Source organism: Alosa alosa, chromosome 18, assembly GCF_017589495.1.
Source record: "Alosa alosa isolate M-15738 ecotype Scorff River chromosome 18, AALO_Geno_1.1, whole genome shotgun sequence".
Lineage (NCBI taxonomy): Eukaryota > Metazoa > Chordata > Actinopteri > Clupeiformes > Clupeidae > Alosa > Alosa alosa.
Window position 1 is genome coordinate 31,443,832 of NC_063206.1, and position 17,652 is coordinate 31,461,483.

General features: G+C 38.8%; 1 protein-coding gene across 2 annotated transcripts in view; it reads left to right on the forward strand.

Annotated features, from left to right (window-relative positions):
• The first annotated feature begins 1,662 nt into the window (after nucleotides 1–1,662).
• The window catches only part of LOC125311968 (pro-neuregulin-3, membrane-bound isoform), an 80,837-nt gene continuing 64,847 nt past the window's right edge, over nucleotides 1,663–17,652 (forward strand). Inside the window, exon 1 of one of the 2 annotated variants that reach the window (XM_048270379.1) lies at nucleotides 1,663–2,521. In XM_048270379.1, the coding sequence (XP_048126336.1) occupies nucleotides 1,819–2,521 (703 nt within the window). In that variant the 5' untranslated portion in view covers nucleotides 1,663–1,818. The remainder of the gene's footprint in view (nucleotides 2,522–17,652) is intronic. The other variant, XM_048270378.1, reaches the window with a different exon arrangement.

Genomic DNA, 17,652 nt, shown 5'->3' on the forward strand with positions numbered 1-17,652 from the left:
AGGGAGGGGCAGAAAGGGGTTCCTTTATTGGAGGGACACTGAGGCAGACTGTGCTAGCCTATGAACTGTTGAAGACATCTAATGCATCATAACAAGAGTTTCTCGTTTGCTCATGTTGCCACCATGCAATACCTCACGTTTTTTTTCTGATCTGTCTCTTTCAACCTCATTCAGTCTGAGCAAATTGTCTCCCATCTGTACATATCTCCTCTGTCTGCCTTGGTGCACTGACATTTTAACTGATCTATCCTTCTCTCATATCCTTTCCATTTTAACTGATCTATCCTTCTCTCACTTTATTATTCTGAGCACACATGTCTCTCACATATACACACTCACAGCCCCTCCCATGATGGAGGCGGAGAATATTTTCTGAGCTGGTGGAAGGAGCAGGTGCAGAGCCCCCAACCCCCATCCCCCTCACCCCACACACACACAGCCTGATCCATCCCTGCTTCGTGGCGCCCATTTTCTCTCCTTTTTCCACCCAGCATAAGCTGCAGAGGGAAGCAGCTGTCTCCTCCCGAGTATCATCATAGCTACAGGAAGGCTGGAACACTAGATAAACACTGCAAGGGATCGGGGAGTGCCATTGCTGCAAAATCCAGACATGGCTTAGTCATTGACCTGTCATTATTGTGAGTGAGGGGAGCCAAATGATACCCCAAATCATGAACTGGACTGCAGCTTTTTGTCCTAAAGAAAAGAACCATCAACCATCCCCCGCTCTCTTACTCTATTTTCCTCTCTCCCCCTCTATTTTCAATGGGCTGTTCCCTGTCCTACCCCTCCCTTTTTCCTCTCTCTCTTTTTCTCCCTCTGTGGCGGAATGTCGCAAGCGGATGCACACAAGCTACCCACCAAAGGCTGCATTAGCAGGCATTGGAAAAGCACTGCTTCACAGACCTAACTGCACCAGGGGACCATAGCTTTTAGTGGACAGATGTGACAGGATTACTCTGGAGATTGGTTTGGTGACACATTGTCTGTCCATTTCTCTGCTCCCTTTTGATTTTTTTTTTCCGCTTGAATGTCAAACCGAAGACTGTTGTATATGTGTCTTTTCTGCGACGCTTGCATTTTATATTCATGAAAAGCGGATATTGGATATGAAGATATACCACAGCTAAGTGGTCTAGTCCAGAATGGTGATCAAATGAGGTGGTGTATTCTCCAGCCAAAAAGAAGAGGCTTTCCAGGACCTGGTGAGCTGACTCAGCGTTAGGAGCAGTAGCAACACCGAGAATGGGCTGCAAATCAATTTTATCCAAACAGGTTTTTAAACGGGCTACTGTAAAGCCAAAAAAATGGAAATAATGTCATGCTTTTGGGTCAAATTGTGGGGCTAATTCAATTCAGGAAAATATAGCACTCAGAAATACATGGGGATGTGTAATCTGCTTGGGTGTAGCAGGGTCAAGGAGCGACAACAGGATCCACAAAAGGATTATTTTTTTTAGATTATAATGAAAGGTTCTTTCATTTACTTTGTATCTGTCCTTTCTACTGAGATGTTACAATTTTAGGTTTGACACACCTTTGCAGCTGGATATTGGACAAAGGATTAATCCACCATTGCGACACTGCCAAATGTCTATGTCTGTGAGGGTGTGTATGGTGTGCGGTGCATATATATATAAAATATATATATATATATATATATATATATATATATAAATGCTGTGAGTAAATGTCTGTTGCTGGTTTACGGATTGCAGCTGTTGGACAGCACTGCATCACCATAATTTTAGTATTTGATGTTAACATCGATAATTCCAACTAGCAAATGAGATTAACCCATGCTGCACTGCTGGAAAGATGAGTGAGAGTTCTGGTGTGGGTGTTACCTCCGGGGCCATGATTCTGGAGGAACCAGAAGAAAACAGGAGACCTGGGAGCAACCAGCAAGCTCCTGCCAGGGGACAGAGACACCTGCGCTGTGGTCCCTGTGCCCTGTGGCCCCGGCAGCAGACATGGTTGTGTGTAGTACCACTCTTCATCGGATTCATTGGCCTTGGACTGAGCTTGATGCTTCTCAAGTGGATTGTGGTGGGCTCAGTGCGAGATTATGTGCCCACAGATCTGGTTAATGCCAAGGGCATTGGGCAGGATCCTATTTTCCTGTCAAAGCCCAGTACCTTCCCAAAGAGCTTCGATACTACTACCACCACTGCTGTCACACATTTAGTCAGCTCGACGATGTCGTATAGCACTACAGCTACTGTGGTGCGAAGCAGAACAAGGCCTGGTGTTCACCCAGTAAGCTCCACCACAAGCAAGGGTACTATGCCAGGCAAACAAGCTACACAAGGGAGCACTACCATGCGTCATGGGCCTCACACCCCCATGTTCACCACCACCAGTGCAGTTAGCACCAACTCCAATGAGGGCATCTCAACTTCCAGTACGAAGACCTCCAACCCAACAGTGCTACATGACTCCACACAACTATGGACACAGAATCAAAACACCAAGTTGTTGGCCATCACGTCCACACCAACACACAACAGAGGAACAACACGTGAGTTTGCATTCTAAATGGGATTTGAAATAAATATAGGATGGATGACCATATATGTGTCACACATGTTTGCACCTACAAATATTTCAGTCCATTCTTTAGCTTTGTCAAGGCATATGACGAATTCTGTTATTGCCATTTATTTTTTAGATAGATAGATAGATAGCTTTTTGTATTATATATAAGCATACTTGCTAATTCTTTCACATATTTCAGCAATACTTACTTATTCCCTCACTTATTTAGAGGGAAAATGGCAACAATAATCATTTGAAGCCTCCCCTTAATTGTACTTTTCTCAGATTGATGAGCAAGTCTGAGTTCATGATTATTCCAGTTAGATGAATATCTGATTCTAGCCTACAAATTGACTGTACAGTGGGGCATGTCTTGTGCATTAGATGGCTGAATCCAAATTATGAAGTAGGCTATTGTGACTAGAATATGGACACTGTGGCATTAACTCTTGTTTGAGCTTGAACTACCAACACAACTTCAGAATGCCAGTATGATTTTAATACCTCATTAAAGGTCAATTCACTTGCTCTGGCCTAAAGTAAAAGCCATACCTTAATCAATATGAAATTAATTGAACATGTTACCTATTTATTCTGTAGTTCTGATTATAATGCAACAAGGTCACTCTGATTTCTGACATCAGAACTATTACTTATGATATACCTTGGACCAACGTTCATTGTTCAGCAATGATTTAGAGGTTTTGTTATAGGGTCTCCTCCTATCAAAATTCATTCATATGAAATTAAATACCAGGGAATGCAGGAAGGAAGGGTAGAAAGAGCATGGGAAAAGCCCCCAAAAAAAAAAAAAAAAAAAAAAAAAAAAAAAAAAAAAGATTAAGGCAGTATACCAATGTATCTAAAAATCAGATGTACTTGCTGGCATATATCTAAAATATAACTGCTATGTTAAAGACAATGGTTAAAATAATGAACTACTAGGATACTTGGTGCAAGTCCAATGGGTGCCCAAATAGGAACCAATGTTGAGCTCATACTGACCTTTTGCATACTGTAGGGCACCAAGTGTCAGAGGGGGCACCAACATTTCCCCAATGAATAGGAGTAGCTTTAGGCTTCTGCAAACTGCTTCTCACTCTTACTCAAGAGCATCTACAATTTTCAAATGTTACATTAGGATGCTCAATTATTTTTATTCACATGCGCACCGTACCAAGCCTAAAATGTAGTCTACTTTTTACTACATAAACATAGGCCTGGCCTCTGATTAATATATCAACAGCGCTGCTAGGGCACTGGACAGGGGAACTAACTTAGTAGGTTAACTAGCTCTAATGCTAATTAGATTATTATTATTGGTAATATAAGAATTTCAAAGAAGAGGTCCTGGTCACTGTTTGGCTTAGTCAAATTTGTATATTTATGTTGTTGGAATTGGTAACAGCGACTCTTAACTTTATGATGTTAATTTTCATGTCATGTACTCACTCCCCTGATTTCTGCTATGAAATATTTACCCATAGCATGATCTGTCATTTGTTGGTTATAAATACAGAAACACATAGATAGATGCTTTATTGATCCCAGGGATATAGGCATTCAGTGGTTTAAATACGACACATACAAAATCAAGAAAAACATACAAGAAAATAAATCAATGGTAAAGTGATATTATATCCTCCAGAGTAAATATAGAATGCTGTCACTATGATAGTGTATATCAGTGAAAGCAATGCATTATACACCTTGATAGAGCATATGTTAATGAAGGTAGTACAAATGATGATTACAGTAAAAAAGAGGACCATGGAAGTTAGTCAGTAGGGCAAAAATAATAATTTTGACCACAATTATTATTAAATATGAATCATTTTTCACATTTCATTTGGTAAACAATACCTGGACAATGGTATTGACACATGAAACAGTGCACCTGTACAAATGAAGAATTTCGGCCCCAAGCGCAAACCCCCCCTTTACTGCTCTGGGTCTCCAAAGTCATGGTAAACCCTCTGTTTTGCAAGTTAATTTATTGAGGAAGACTGAGGACAGTTGTAATTCGCATAATTTCTCAGGTACTGTCTAAAATGCTGTGATGAAACTCACAGACAATGGGCCCTATCTTGACGGTCTGAAACACATGGTCTGAGATGTATGGTTTAAGCACAGGTTGTGTCCAGTCCGAAATTGCTATCTTGATGGTGTAATATGATCGGCAGGCGCATTGTTTAAAAAGAGTTGTAGGTATGTTTCTTAATTAGTCACAAGTGTGTTTTGGCCGTAACATCTATTAAACCAATGAGAGAGGCATCTGTCCTTTCCTTTAAGAGCAAGGAACGCAACATCAAACAGTGTGTTGGAATTTTGACAATGAGTGAGCACACCTCTGCAGAAGAAATCTGCTTACATGCAAGACCATGTATGCAACACCAGGATTCCACTAATCGTTGCTTTCCTAAAATGTGTGTGTGACTAGCAGTCACAGAGTATAGCCAAAGTCCTTTTAGGCAAGCCCCCACTCAGCGGCATCTTGCAACGCACTTTGGGCAGTTATCGGGCAGCCTATTTCCTATTCAAGGGAAAGGGGAAGCATACATGAAGGGGCAGATATGTGTAGAGACTACTGCCATGGTAAAGCCTACATCAGGGCTATTCAACTAGCAGGTCGCGGGCCGGATGCGGCCCGTTGGATTTTACTTGCAGTCCGCCCGCAAACTGCCTTCAAATCTGGCTTTCAACGTAAAATTGAAGATGAAAATCGGCAGTTCCAGTCGGAATGGACTGACAAGTATATGTTTACATAGCCATCAACATCACGTAATAAACCAAAGTGTTTACTCTGCAATTAATGTATTTTGTTAATGAAGGAATATAATGCTAAGTGGGTAAGGAAAGGAGTAAAATGTTGCTTATTGTTTGTAAGGATACTGTTTCACTGATTTCTTTTTAAAAAATATGAGCTTTGACAGAAGTTGGGTTCCATCCCATGATACTATCTATTTGACAAATAATCTATATGGATCTGCTTTATATGCACCTTATGTCTCTTTAGAGCCTATTGATACATCTCAAGGTATTCATTATATTCATTGTGGCCGGTTTCAACAGTTGAAAGTCCAACCTAAACTTCACCTCAGTCTCACAGCCAACGACAAAACTAAGTAAAAAAAAATCAAGTCAAAGACAAAACACTTAGTTTACACTTAGTTTACATTTACTTTCACTATTGACTGACAAGGGTTTACAATCGAAAACATAGCCTAAAAAAATAACACTTACCCCAATAATATTCAAATGACAAATGATAAAAATCCTAAGGATATTCATCCAAGCAGATGAGTTGTTGCCTGGGACTCGTTGCTAAGGACTGCTTACATTTTGTGAGAGGGCGCCTTCAAAATGCTTAACATGCACCTTTCACTTTAGACCAGGTTTTTCTTGGTCAGTGGCGTTATCATTTTTAGTGGCATTAATATAGCGATTGTGCTGGGTGTAAGATAGGATTTGTATTAAGAAATACTTAAATGTATAATGTGCTGATATGTTTACTCCGAAAGTGCAAATATGTTAATAACTATGTAACAGTTACAGTTGAATATTGTTAAATTGACAAATGTTAATGAGCTGTAGTTTCCACAGTAGTAGTTTCTCTGTATTGTATTTGAGCTGTAGTTTTCCTGTATTTGCCTACCAATAACTACCACATACATATGAAGAGTTCCGTCTGACCACTTTTCTTTTAAATGAGCATTTAAATTCAGATTCCTATAGGTTTTTGCCTATAAATCGATATTTCAGACCAGGAAGAGAGTGGTATTTAGTGGGTTTAGAAGTTAAATTATTTGATTAGCGTATACTATGTGTGGAGAGCATCCCCTCACCATCTTTATCTCATTTTTGACATAGGTGGCGTTTAGAGGCTTTTGCATCTGAACCCTTCATATATAATATGTTATAATTCATTGGTAATAGTGGAGTTTTTTTTATATCAGGTGTAGTTCCTCTGTATTGAGTATACTGTATTTTATGATGTGTTTGTCATAATAAATACATGTTGGGTAAAAGGAAGAGTTAGTACTGTATGCAGAACAGTAGCTGACCGCAACCTAATGTTAAGCTTCTAAGCTTCTTTTTTTCCAATGTGTACTATTTATGTGGGTTCATTTAAGAGATTGTGCAAGCTAAAATGAATTAACATAAAGGGATATCTTTTCAACATGGGCCCTATGTTTAGATGTTTTAGTCACAAACTGCCATTAGGTACAAAAAACATGGTAATTTGTGCAATATCAATTTAAAATGCTATTACTAACAGCAATGCAATCCTGTAGGGCAAACATCAAAGTAGACTACTTTTTTGACCACCAACTTGGCTTTACGTCATTGTGATGGCCAACATTTGTAGGATCCATACAGAGATACCATTGTGTTTGTTTACCTAAGCAAAAGTAATGATTGTGTTTGTGATCAGTAATTATGTACAGGATAGCCACTAAGCCAACATCATTGTTGATGTGCTGGCCTTGTTAGTGTGAAACAACAGTATTAGCATTTGTTAGCATTTCAATGCTAGGATATAACATAGTTTATGTTTTTAGATTCTGAATAAAGCTCAATAGTGACCGCCCACTCCAGGGCTGGAAGTAGAAAATCCCATTCATTTTCTCCATTGAGAATTTGATTTTAAGCCATAATATCATAACCATCCAAGGTAGACAGACTTTAAACCAGCTATGTGATGATGAAGAGCTTGTACTGTATATGATCATTTATTACACAGCTCTTCACAAGGCAAGTAGAACGCTCCATTGACTTGAATGGGATTTCCCAAAGTTCTAGTGGTCATTATGTAAGGGATAATGTATAGAACGCCGGTCACTATTGGGAAAATAAGTCCCGACAGGGCGAACCGGTCTTGCTTCGCCCTGAAGGGACTTATTTTCCCAATAATGACCGGCGTTCTATACATTATCCCGCTTATTATACGGCTACTTGCCAAAACGAAAAAATAAACTCCACGATATGTCTCTTTACACTTATTTGTTACCGTTTCGTTGTGGCTTTTGCTGAGAAACAAATAGTTCGCAACACATGCTGAACTTGAATCAAACTGATCAACCGTCTGCTTTCACTTTTGAATGAAGTTCCAATGCAAGAAGTGCCATTGACAGCGGTAATTATATGTTTGCAGCGGTAATTACATGAAAATATTTTACCGTAGAACGTTGGGAAATCCCATTCAAGTCAATGGAGCGTTCTACTAGCATTGTGATGAGCCGTATAATAATTCCGAGAAAAGGACCTCTGAAAAAAATAATGACCGCTGTCAATGGCAACGGAGTTTTTGCTTCTAATTCAGGTATTTCATATCACTGCGCAAGGACTGGAACTTCATTCAAAAGTGAAAGCAGACAGTTGATTAGCTGTGTTCTAAAGAATGTTTGATTCAAGTTCAGCGTGTGTTATTGCAAACTATTTGTTTCTCAGCAAATGCCACGATGAACGGTAACAAATAGGCTAGGCTATATCATATCGTGGGGAGTTTATTATTTCGTTTTGGCAAGTAGCCGTGTAATAAGCGGGATAATGTATAGAACGCCGGCCATTATTGGTAAAAAAAGTCCCTTCAGGGCGGAACAAGACCCCTCCGCTGCACGTCGTGGTCCGGTTCGCCCTATCGGGACTTATTTTCCCAATAATGACCGGCGTTCTATACATTATCCCTTACGTAGACACCACAAGTTCATATGATATGTTTTATTTGAAATTTCACAGAAAAGCACACCAAAAGTCCTTAAGTGTAAGAGAGTCTTAATTGGTAGATATCACCATTGCTATGGAAATGTTTATGACTTAACTCCAACCTCAATCTACGTTGGTTTGCGTTGGAGTATTTACACATTCATGCTTTACTTTGTCAGGTTAGTGTGAATTAGGTCAAATGTCACACATCTTGCACATTATGAAATACTGAATACTGTCAATTAGTGCAATTATCTCCCTCTAATATTAAAACAGGACAGAAGACCCAGTCAAGACACCAGTCTTGAGGGCCTACATGATTTATTCTTTTCAGTTCCTTAAGGCTTTTCATTTTACTTTGATGCCATGAAAAGAAATGTTTATTACATTACACAATTGCATGTAACATCTATATGATCTATACATGTTACAACTACATCTACTGATTTACCTGACTATAGATGAAAAGACTATGAACTACTATGCCAAGACAAAGAAAAATGTAGGAAAGGGATTCCACCATGACATTAGTATATGGCATTTCATCATAAAAGTTAACTGATAAAAAAATGAACTGTTAAGGCCTCATCTTAAACCCAGCGCACCATTGCACCAAGCTCGATGCAAGTCTTGTTCCTATTTACACCCAATGCAGTGATTTTTTTCACCAAGCACTCAAGTTTATAAGTTGTCAAAATTTGTGCATGATAAAAAAAACACTATTTTAATGCCACTAAAAATGATGATGCCACCAACCAAGAAAAACCTGGTTTAAAGTGAAAGGCACATGTAAAGCACAGCTAAGGTGCCCTGTCACAAAATGTGAGTGAGCCCTTAGCAACGAGTCCCATACAACAGCTGGTCTGCTTCAATGAATGTCCTTATTTTGATTTTTATTCAGACATTCAAATTATTTGGGTAAGTGTTTTTTTTTTTTTTTTTCAAGGCTATGTTTTTGTCAGTCAATAGTGAAAGTAAATAACTAAGTGTAAAACTTTGTTTTGTCGTTACCTATGAATTTGAATACTAGGCGAGTGCAGATGCATGTAGACTATACTCTGCTTATGACAAACACCTTTTAGTAAAGCAAGCTTTAGTTGAATCCTGGTATTGCATACACAGTCTGGTGTGCAGATTCCTTCTGCAGAGATGTGCTCACTTGTCGTCAAAATGTCACTCATTGGTTTAAGGATGTTATGCCCAAAACACACCCACAACTAATTAAGAAGCATAAGAACAGCCCTTTGAACAATGCGCCTGGTGTCTGATCACTTATAACACTGTCAAAATAGCACATTTGGACTGGACACACCCTAATGTGCTTAAACCGTAACACTTCAGACCATGCATTTCAGACCCTCAAAATAGGTCCCTAAATCTGATTCAAATTAAATATTTTATGCATGCTGGTCAACCGTTATTTGTTTTTAATACATTGTGAATCATGCAATTTGTTGTTGGGTTTCTGTAGTGAAAACATGACCGCATGGTACTGTAGTTTTTAATAATTACTTTAAGGATTGCTTCAACAGTTGGTTGTTGACAGAGGAAGTCAGTCAATATCAGGTGTCCCTTTACCTGTGTATGATGAAGAGACAAATCGGTGAAAGAAGGCTGTTGTTCTATTATCCCCTATCACTCATCTTAGTTCAATCAGACAGTGTGATGTTTGAGTTTAAGTTGAGTTATGCAGCAAATATAAATCATGGCCTATCAGACAGTCTAAAGAATGATTTTATTTAGACTGAAAATGAAGGCTATAACCTGGTACTTAGAATAACTAACCTCACAGAATCACATGTAAACTCATAGGGAGGCACTGATTACCAAGTATTGCTATTGCACTGATCACCATGGTAATATTTCACACATGACACCGCCATCGTCTTTAATGGTATCTATGGTAACTGCAGAACCTACACAGCTGCTATAGAGCACAGTTATATTCAGGTCTTATTTATAACAGGAAAGAAAAAATACATTATTCTTATTTTCTTCCTACACAGTACTTTGTGAGATCTTCTTAGTTTGCAGGGGTATAATGTGTTTTATCAAAACATGTCTTTACCTGCGACATGTGTTATAACACATATTATAATTGCATTAGATTTACTTCTAATTATACTGATGATAACACTAGCATAAATAAATTCATTTTGCCAATAAAGTCATCACAATATATTTTCAATTGTTTCGTTTGGGTGGTTAATAGTTTAGTTTTGTAGCAGACTCTATTGTCCAACCAATGATGAGAAAATCTTAATCTTAATTGCCTGCAGAATGTGTAAAACAATATTTTACAACCCCAATTCCAAAATAGTTGGGACGCTGTGGAAAATGTCAATTGAAATAGAATGCTATAGTTTATATGGTTACCCTATATAAAATTGAGAACAGTTCAGACAGAATCATCAATTGTTGAAAACAAGAAATTTGACATTTTTAATTGCATGCCAGCAATAACTCTTTAAAAATACAGGGTATGTTTGACACTGTGTTGCTTCACCTCTTAATTTAATAACATTCTGTAAATGTTTTGGAACTGAGGAGGCCAGTCGCTAGAGTTTTGAGCATGAAATGTTGTCCCATTCCTGCCCAATATAGAATTTCAGCTGCTCAACAGTCTGCCATCTTCATAACCATGTTTTTCATCCCATAATGCACCCAATGCAGGGACGGACTGGCAGTCTGTGCGTTCGAGAAAAGTCCAGAACGGCAGTCCATCCGACGGCCGTCGACTGCCTGGCTCAGTGGCTCATCGGCCACGTAGGGCTACTGTCTCTCCACATAAATATGCGTCATTGAGGCTTGATCAAAGCTATCAGTATGTCTACGCTACCAGTTGTCATCCGTTTTCAATGACACAGGCAAGATGATGCAGCCTTTATCCCCCCCCCCTCTATGGTTCATTCTTGCTCATAATAAGTGACCTTGGGTGACATGAAAGGCGCTCTAAATAAAATGTATTATTATTATTATTATTATTATAATAGCTTTGCGCTATTAGCGCAATTAAATTATGTGCGTGTCGGTAAGATGTATTTGTGGAAGAACTTGGTTAGGTTAGCCCTATCAAAAACGAAAAACAAGGCAACAGAAAACTGAGTGGGAAAACAGTGACATTTAACCAGTTTCCCCCCCTATATTTACCACTCAAATAATTTATCATAGCCTATAGTGCATTTAGTGTGACTTAAACCTACCCTTTATCCAGTTTTAAGCGTGATTCTAGAATATTTTTTTTTTTGAAAGGAGCTACGAATAGGCGTGCTGCACATCTAGGCATTACCGTTTATTTTCTTCAGTTCAACAAAATGGTAGCCTACGTATTCATAAAACATTGGCAAAACATAACTGTAAGAGCAGCAGACATACACTAGGCCTACATACAGTATCACAATAACCCCTTTTCAAATGAAAAGTCCCCATAAAGAAAGAAGGCCTCTTCATTTAAACAAATATATAATTAAATGAAAATAAAAAAACATGAATAAAAAAACATGAATATAACATGTAAACAGATCATTTACATGTTATAAGGGGTTATTCACAATGAGCTACCCCTGCCTTGCCTACAGAATAGAGGTTAAACATAGGCCTGACAGTGTTGCTTTGTTTAGGCTATAAGATTTCATTTTTTTACCCTCAGTAAATGTCATGTTGAGGTTAGTTTAACAGGTATGACCTTTACATTATTCAAAGCTTGCTCAGGAGCTAGGCTTACTCCCTTGATGTAGTATGTGATGAGATTAAACTCCAAATAGACTTGCTTAAAATTTGTTTGATATAACAACCTGTGTAGATTTTTAAAGGCTGTATAGTAATATGCTATCAATATATTATAATATAAAATATTTTAAGTCAATTTATCAATTAGTTTCCACAAAATTACCCAGAAGTCATCTAAGGGGTTATTTTTCAAAATTTCCGTCTGGGGGGAGCATGCTGGCGCAAACGTTTTTTATCACATGGGGCCCACATTCTCCAGCAGCATCCAATCAATAATTAGTATTTTTGTAAAATGTGACCACCAAAGTCTATGAGACAGCAAGGGTGTGTGTGTGTGTGTGTGTACTGCGTATGGTCGTGGGCCTATTTGGAAGAGAGTCCAGGGGCTTTTTTAAGTCCCAGTCCGTCCTTGACCCAATGTGACAGGGCCGGGTTTCCCAAAAGCATCGTAAGCCTAAGATGGTCGTAAAGCCCCTCTTACGAACATCTTGGGAAAATTCCGTTTTTTAGCACTTTAAGGCCCTTTTCTGGTTTGTTTTGGATGAACTAGAGTGGTGGACACCGAAATTTTGACGATTCGTCCTGTCTCGACTTTTCTGACTCATTTTGAATCGCCTTTGACTTCTCAGGGTGGCTGGCAATTGGCATACTGTAGTAGGCTACTCAAACATGTCCTAAAACAACCCTGAACGTTCGTTTTCAAAACTGTGCAACTGTGGTGATTAAAAGCCGACAAAAATGAAATTAAAGGGTTAACTTAGCGATGTTGTATGTTTTTTAGGCTAAAACATTTTTTGTCACTTACAGGAAACATCACCTCACCATCCGCTAGCTGCCTGTGTCCTGAATACACTGTAAAAAAACGCAATCTCTGTGGACAACCCAGGCTCCAAAAACAGCCTCAAAACAACTTGGGCAAACCTTGCCTATAAAAACATAACAAACTGTTCCAGCAAATCACATTTGAAATGCGCGTTTAGGAGAGTTTCAATTGCACGGGAGGGAGGGGGAGGAAGTAGCGAGCTAGCTTTCTGTGTTGTTTAAACATCAACAGAAGTGACGTTACCCAGCATCACTTAGAGTGCCTTTATTAAAGTATTAAGTTATTAAACGAGACGTTGCCAGAATAGTTTGCCATTATCTTTGTGTAAGTGTAGGCTATTTTTTATTAGGCCTATGAGCAGGGTTCCTGCGGGGTCTTAAAAAGTCTAAAATTCTGAACTTTAAATTTAAGGCCTTAAAACGTCTTAAAAACGGACAGATTTTCATCCGAGGTCATAAATTTCATTTAGTCAGGTCTAAAAAATATTTTACCATTGTTCATTTCCAGAAACGCTGGCCGCAGAAAGTTATTACAAAGTAACCAAAAAGTATTGAGTTGTACCATGCAAAGCGGAGCTCTAGCGTCTTTGCTACAATTGTAACAAAACCAGCTAAACGCTGCTCTCAGAACCTTGGTTCGGTGTGTTGTAGTTCTTTCTGGGGGATATTGGTGTTGGTACGGACGCGGTGATAAATCTACAAATTCCGTGATGAATGCAATACCTACCTCTGCATCTCCTCAGAGTTTGTTAAAGTTTGGCTATGTGTGGAAAATGGGAAAGTGTACTTTCAACGAGACATGGCTAGATCACAGCGATTTCCGCTGTTGGTTACAAGAGGTACCCAGCTCCAGGTTCGAGGCTCGCTGCAAATTTCGCAAAAAAATATTCAATTAAGGACTCTGGGTCATGGACGGATCATGAACTTTCAGGCCCCTGGACCCAGATGTATTCTGGTGCATTTTGGGGATGGCCAATACTTTAATTCAATCAGATTCATAGCCTACATCCTGATGTATTGATATTGAGGCAATGATTCCATGCAAAGGTTTGGGCTTCAGGGCTCCCTGACCCCTTGGGCCCCTGGGCCTGGGCCCGGGCCCGGTAAGCCCGTGTAGTAATCCATCCCTGCTCTGGGTGTGAAGGTGTTGGAGTCACATGCCAGAGCAGAGAAACATAAGCTAGCCGCATAATGCGAACCCTTTAACAGCACTTAGCCGCTAATATCATTCAGCCCCACAAAGATACTGTAAGCCCAATGACGTCCCTGACAACACTCATACACATACCTACACCCGCACATGTTCTCATGCAAACACACACACACAGGTGCAGAGAGACGTATGTCCTGCCAAAACACATTTTCACACCCAGTTTCAACTCCAGTCTCATTTTTGACTTCCTTGATAAAATCTATTTTATTTGAGGGCAAGTTTGTTTTTTTAGGGCATTTGGCCATATAGCCATGGATGTTTTTTCTTGAGTGAGCAATGTCAAAAGCAGTTGGGTTGTAGACATTGGGTGTGGAAGGTTACTAGTTATTGCTTTATCTGTAAATTAAAGTAATGCTTTTTCAATGACTTTTCAATGATTTTTTCAGAATTTCTTTGATTTGAATATGTTTTTGGTAATGCGTCATGTAGGTCTTAAATTTCAATCGTTATGGTCTTAAATTGTCTTAAAAAGGTCTTAAATTTGACTTACTGAAACCTGCAAGAACCCTGTATGAGGTAAAAGCAGAGAAAGGAACATGTGGTTTAGTCTGTGCTGCGTCAAAATCTAAACCTACATGTTATTTAAGCCTACACATTTCCTCATGCTCTTACTCGACCTCTTTCTTATCTTCAAACATCTTCTTAAGTGACACCCCGAAACATTATTGCACAGGCAGCACACACAGTAGGATTCTCACAAGTAGCAAAGAACTGGCATGACCGATGTACCGAGTAGCCTAATTCTAATATGTTCATATATCTTCCAACAAACATAAAAACGGCGCAACAATCTAATCTTAAATAATTACAATTATTTAAGTCTATGTGTGGTATTTAGCCTACTTGGGATGCTTGCATGCAGATGTCAAAGGTTAAATGGTAGGCCTAGCTGTGACGTGCAGTCATCTGACATCACCATCAAATTAGAGGATATTTCAGAATTATTAACGTGGACAGCTCCCCTTAAGAGCGTCTTAAGAGCAGTGCACACGCGTTCACACTACGAGCATGTTCAGAAAACAGCCGGAAAAACCAAGCGAACGATCTTAAGATGAATCGTAGAAAACCATTGGAATATCATGGAATTTTAATAGTCTAAGAATCATTTTTGTAGCAAAGTCAGGGAATATCATGGAATTTTGTATGTTTAAAATGTACTTGCCAAAATATATTAATACAAATATATTTTCACGCAGCATTGGTGTTTATCGTATTCCGCTATAAAAAAAGTGAAAGATTCTACAAGTCAGGGAAAATAAGAGAAAAGTCATGGAATTTTACATTTGACTTGGGAATGGGATCCCTTTTAATTGTGCCTTGCCACATGTCTAAGATGCCCATGCCATAGGTACATACTAATACTACTACTAATAATAATCATCATCATTATTTGTATAGCACACCTTTCATACACAGAATGCAGCATTTCACACAATATTAGAGAGAGAGAAAAAAGTTGTAATAATGATAGATAGATAGATAGATAGATAGATAGATAGATAGATAGATAGATAGATAGATAGATAGATAGATAGGGGGCAGCCGTGGTCTACTGGTTAGCACTTTGGACCTGTAACCGGAGGGTTGCCGGTTCAAACCCCGACCAGTAGGCACGACTGAAGTGCCCTTGAGCAAGGCACCTAATCCCTCACTGCTCCCCCGAAGCCGCTGTTGATGCAGGCAGCTCACTGCGCCGGGATTAGTGTGTGCTTCACCTCACTGTGTGTACACTGTGTGCTGTGTGTGTTTCACTAATTCACGGATTGGGATAAATGCAGAGACCAAATTTTTTATATATACTTTTTTATATAAAAAAGTATATATAAAAAAAGATAGATAGATAGATAGAGTGATCCCCGAGGGGAAATGCAAGGTCCCAGTAGCTTATTATCACACACAACAACATAAACAGGATGATAAAAAAAACAAATCCACATGACTAAAATGAACAGTAAAAGACAAGCAAGGAGATAACTACAATAACACATACAATACAATTAATGCAGTGAAAATAGGAAAAGCCTGTAGCAACAGTAGAATGTAAAATAATGTGAAGAAATAGGTTACAAAATAAAAGTGAGTTAACTAAAAGCTCTCATACAGGTATGTTTTCGGGTCTTTTTTTTAAGATGTTTACAGAATTTGTCTGTTTGATGCACAGAGGCAGGGTGTTTCACATTCGGTGCATAATGGATAAAAGCAGCTTTTCCACTTTGCTTGTGGAGCACTTTGGGAACATTTAAAAGATTAGCATCTAATGTTCCTTTGTGGTTGATAATAGTTATAGGACAGAGATAGTTGCTTGGGTAGACATAGTGGTTGCTATGCTAAATAAATTGGTTGTTATGATGTAATAGTGGTTGCTAGGGTGTTACAAGGTTAATTGAGATGGTTGCTAGGGTGTTGTTATGGTAGGTATGAATGGTTGCTAGGTTGTTGGTTGTGTTGGTTTACACAAAAACTTGCTAATAAGCTAACTAGCATCAATGTTATCAGCAAAGTTGTAATGTGAAAACTTTGTTTCACGGTATGTTCTGATAACTTCCAAACTACATAATAGGCTCATTCGAGATTAGCTGTGGCTGACTTCATACATCAACTTGAATTTCAAAGGCTAGCCGGGAGGTGCTAGAACAGATGGCAGCTTGTCCCGAACAGATCAGCTGTCGTGACTCATGGGAGACATTGCAGGAGATATCACAGAATTTTGTGTGCAATAAATACAGTTTAACTTTCCTTCTTAATCATTAAAATGAGCATGATAATTGACATAATACATTGCTATGATGTAGTTTAAACTAGAATTGCATATCCGAGGAACTGCAATGGTGGTTGCTAGGGTAATTATGTTGGTTGCTAGGTTGACATTATAGAGGTGGTTGCTAGGTTGTTCCTAGGGTAATTAAGATGGTTGCAAGGGTAATAATAATAATAATAATAATAATAAGCTTTATTTGTATAGCACCTTTCATACACAGAATGCAGCTCAAAGTGCTTTACATTTGGAGCATGTAACACAATAATAGTCAGTCAGTCATTATCAATCACTTTCACTTTTTTTCATTGCTGTGGCCGTTTATGATCCAATCAGCAACATATCAGAAATATAGAAAATAACATGTAACACAGTTATTAGAGAAGAGTCAGTCATTCCCCTTTGTTGCTGTGGCCGTTTATGATCCAATCAGCAACATATCAGATATACTATTATACTACTATGGATATATAAAGGCTTTGCTGACAAATGCCTAGGCTAACAAATAATGTTTGCTGTTATGGTGGTTGCTAGGTTGACATTATAGAGGTGGGTGCTAGGTTGTTGCTAAGGTAATTAAGATGGTTGCTAGGGTTATTAAGATGGTTGCTAGGGTGTTGCTATGGTAATTGAGGTGGTTGCTAGGGTGTTACTAGGGTATATACGGTGATTGCTATGCTAAATAACACGGTTGCTATAGTGGTTGCTAGGGTAATCATGTTGGTTACTATGGTGTTTGCTAGGGTCACTTTATAGTGGTTGCTAGGGTAGTTAAGATGGTTGCTAGGGTGTTGCTAGGGTATATATGGTGGTTGCTATGCTAAATAATATGGTTGCTAGGGTAATGATATTGGTTGCTAGGTTGACATTATAGTGGTGGTTGCTTGGT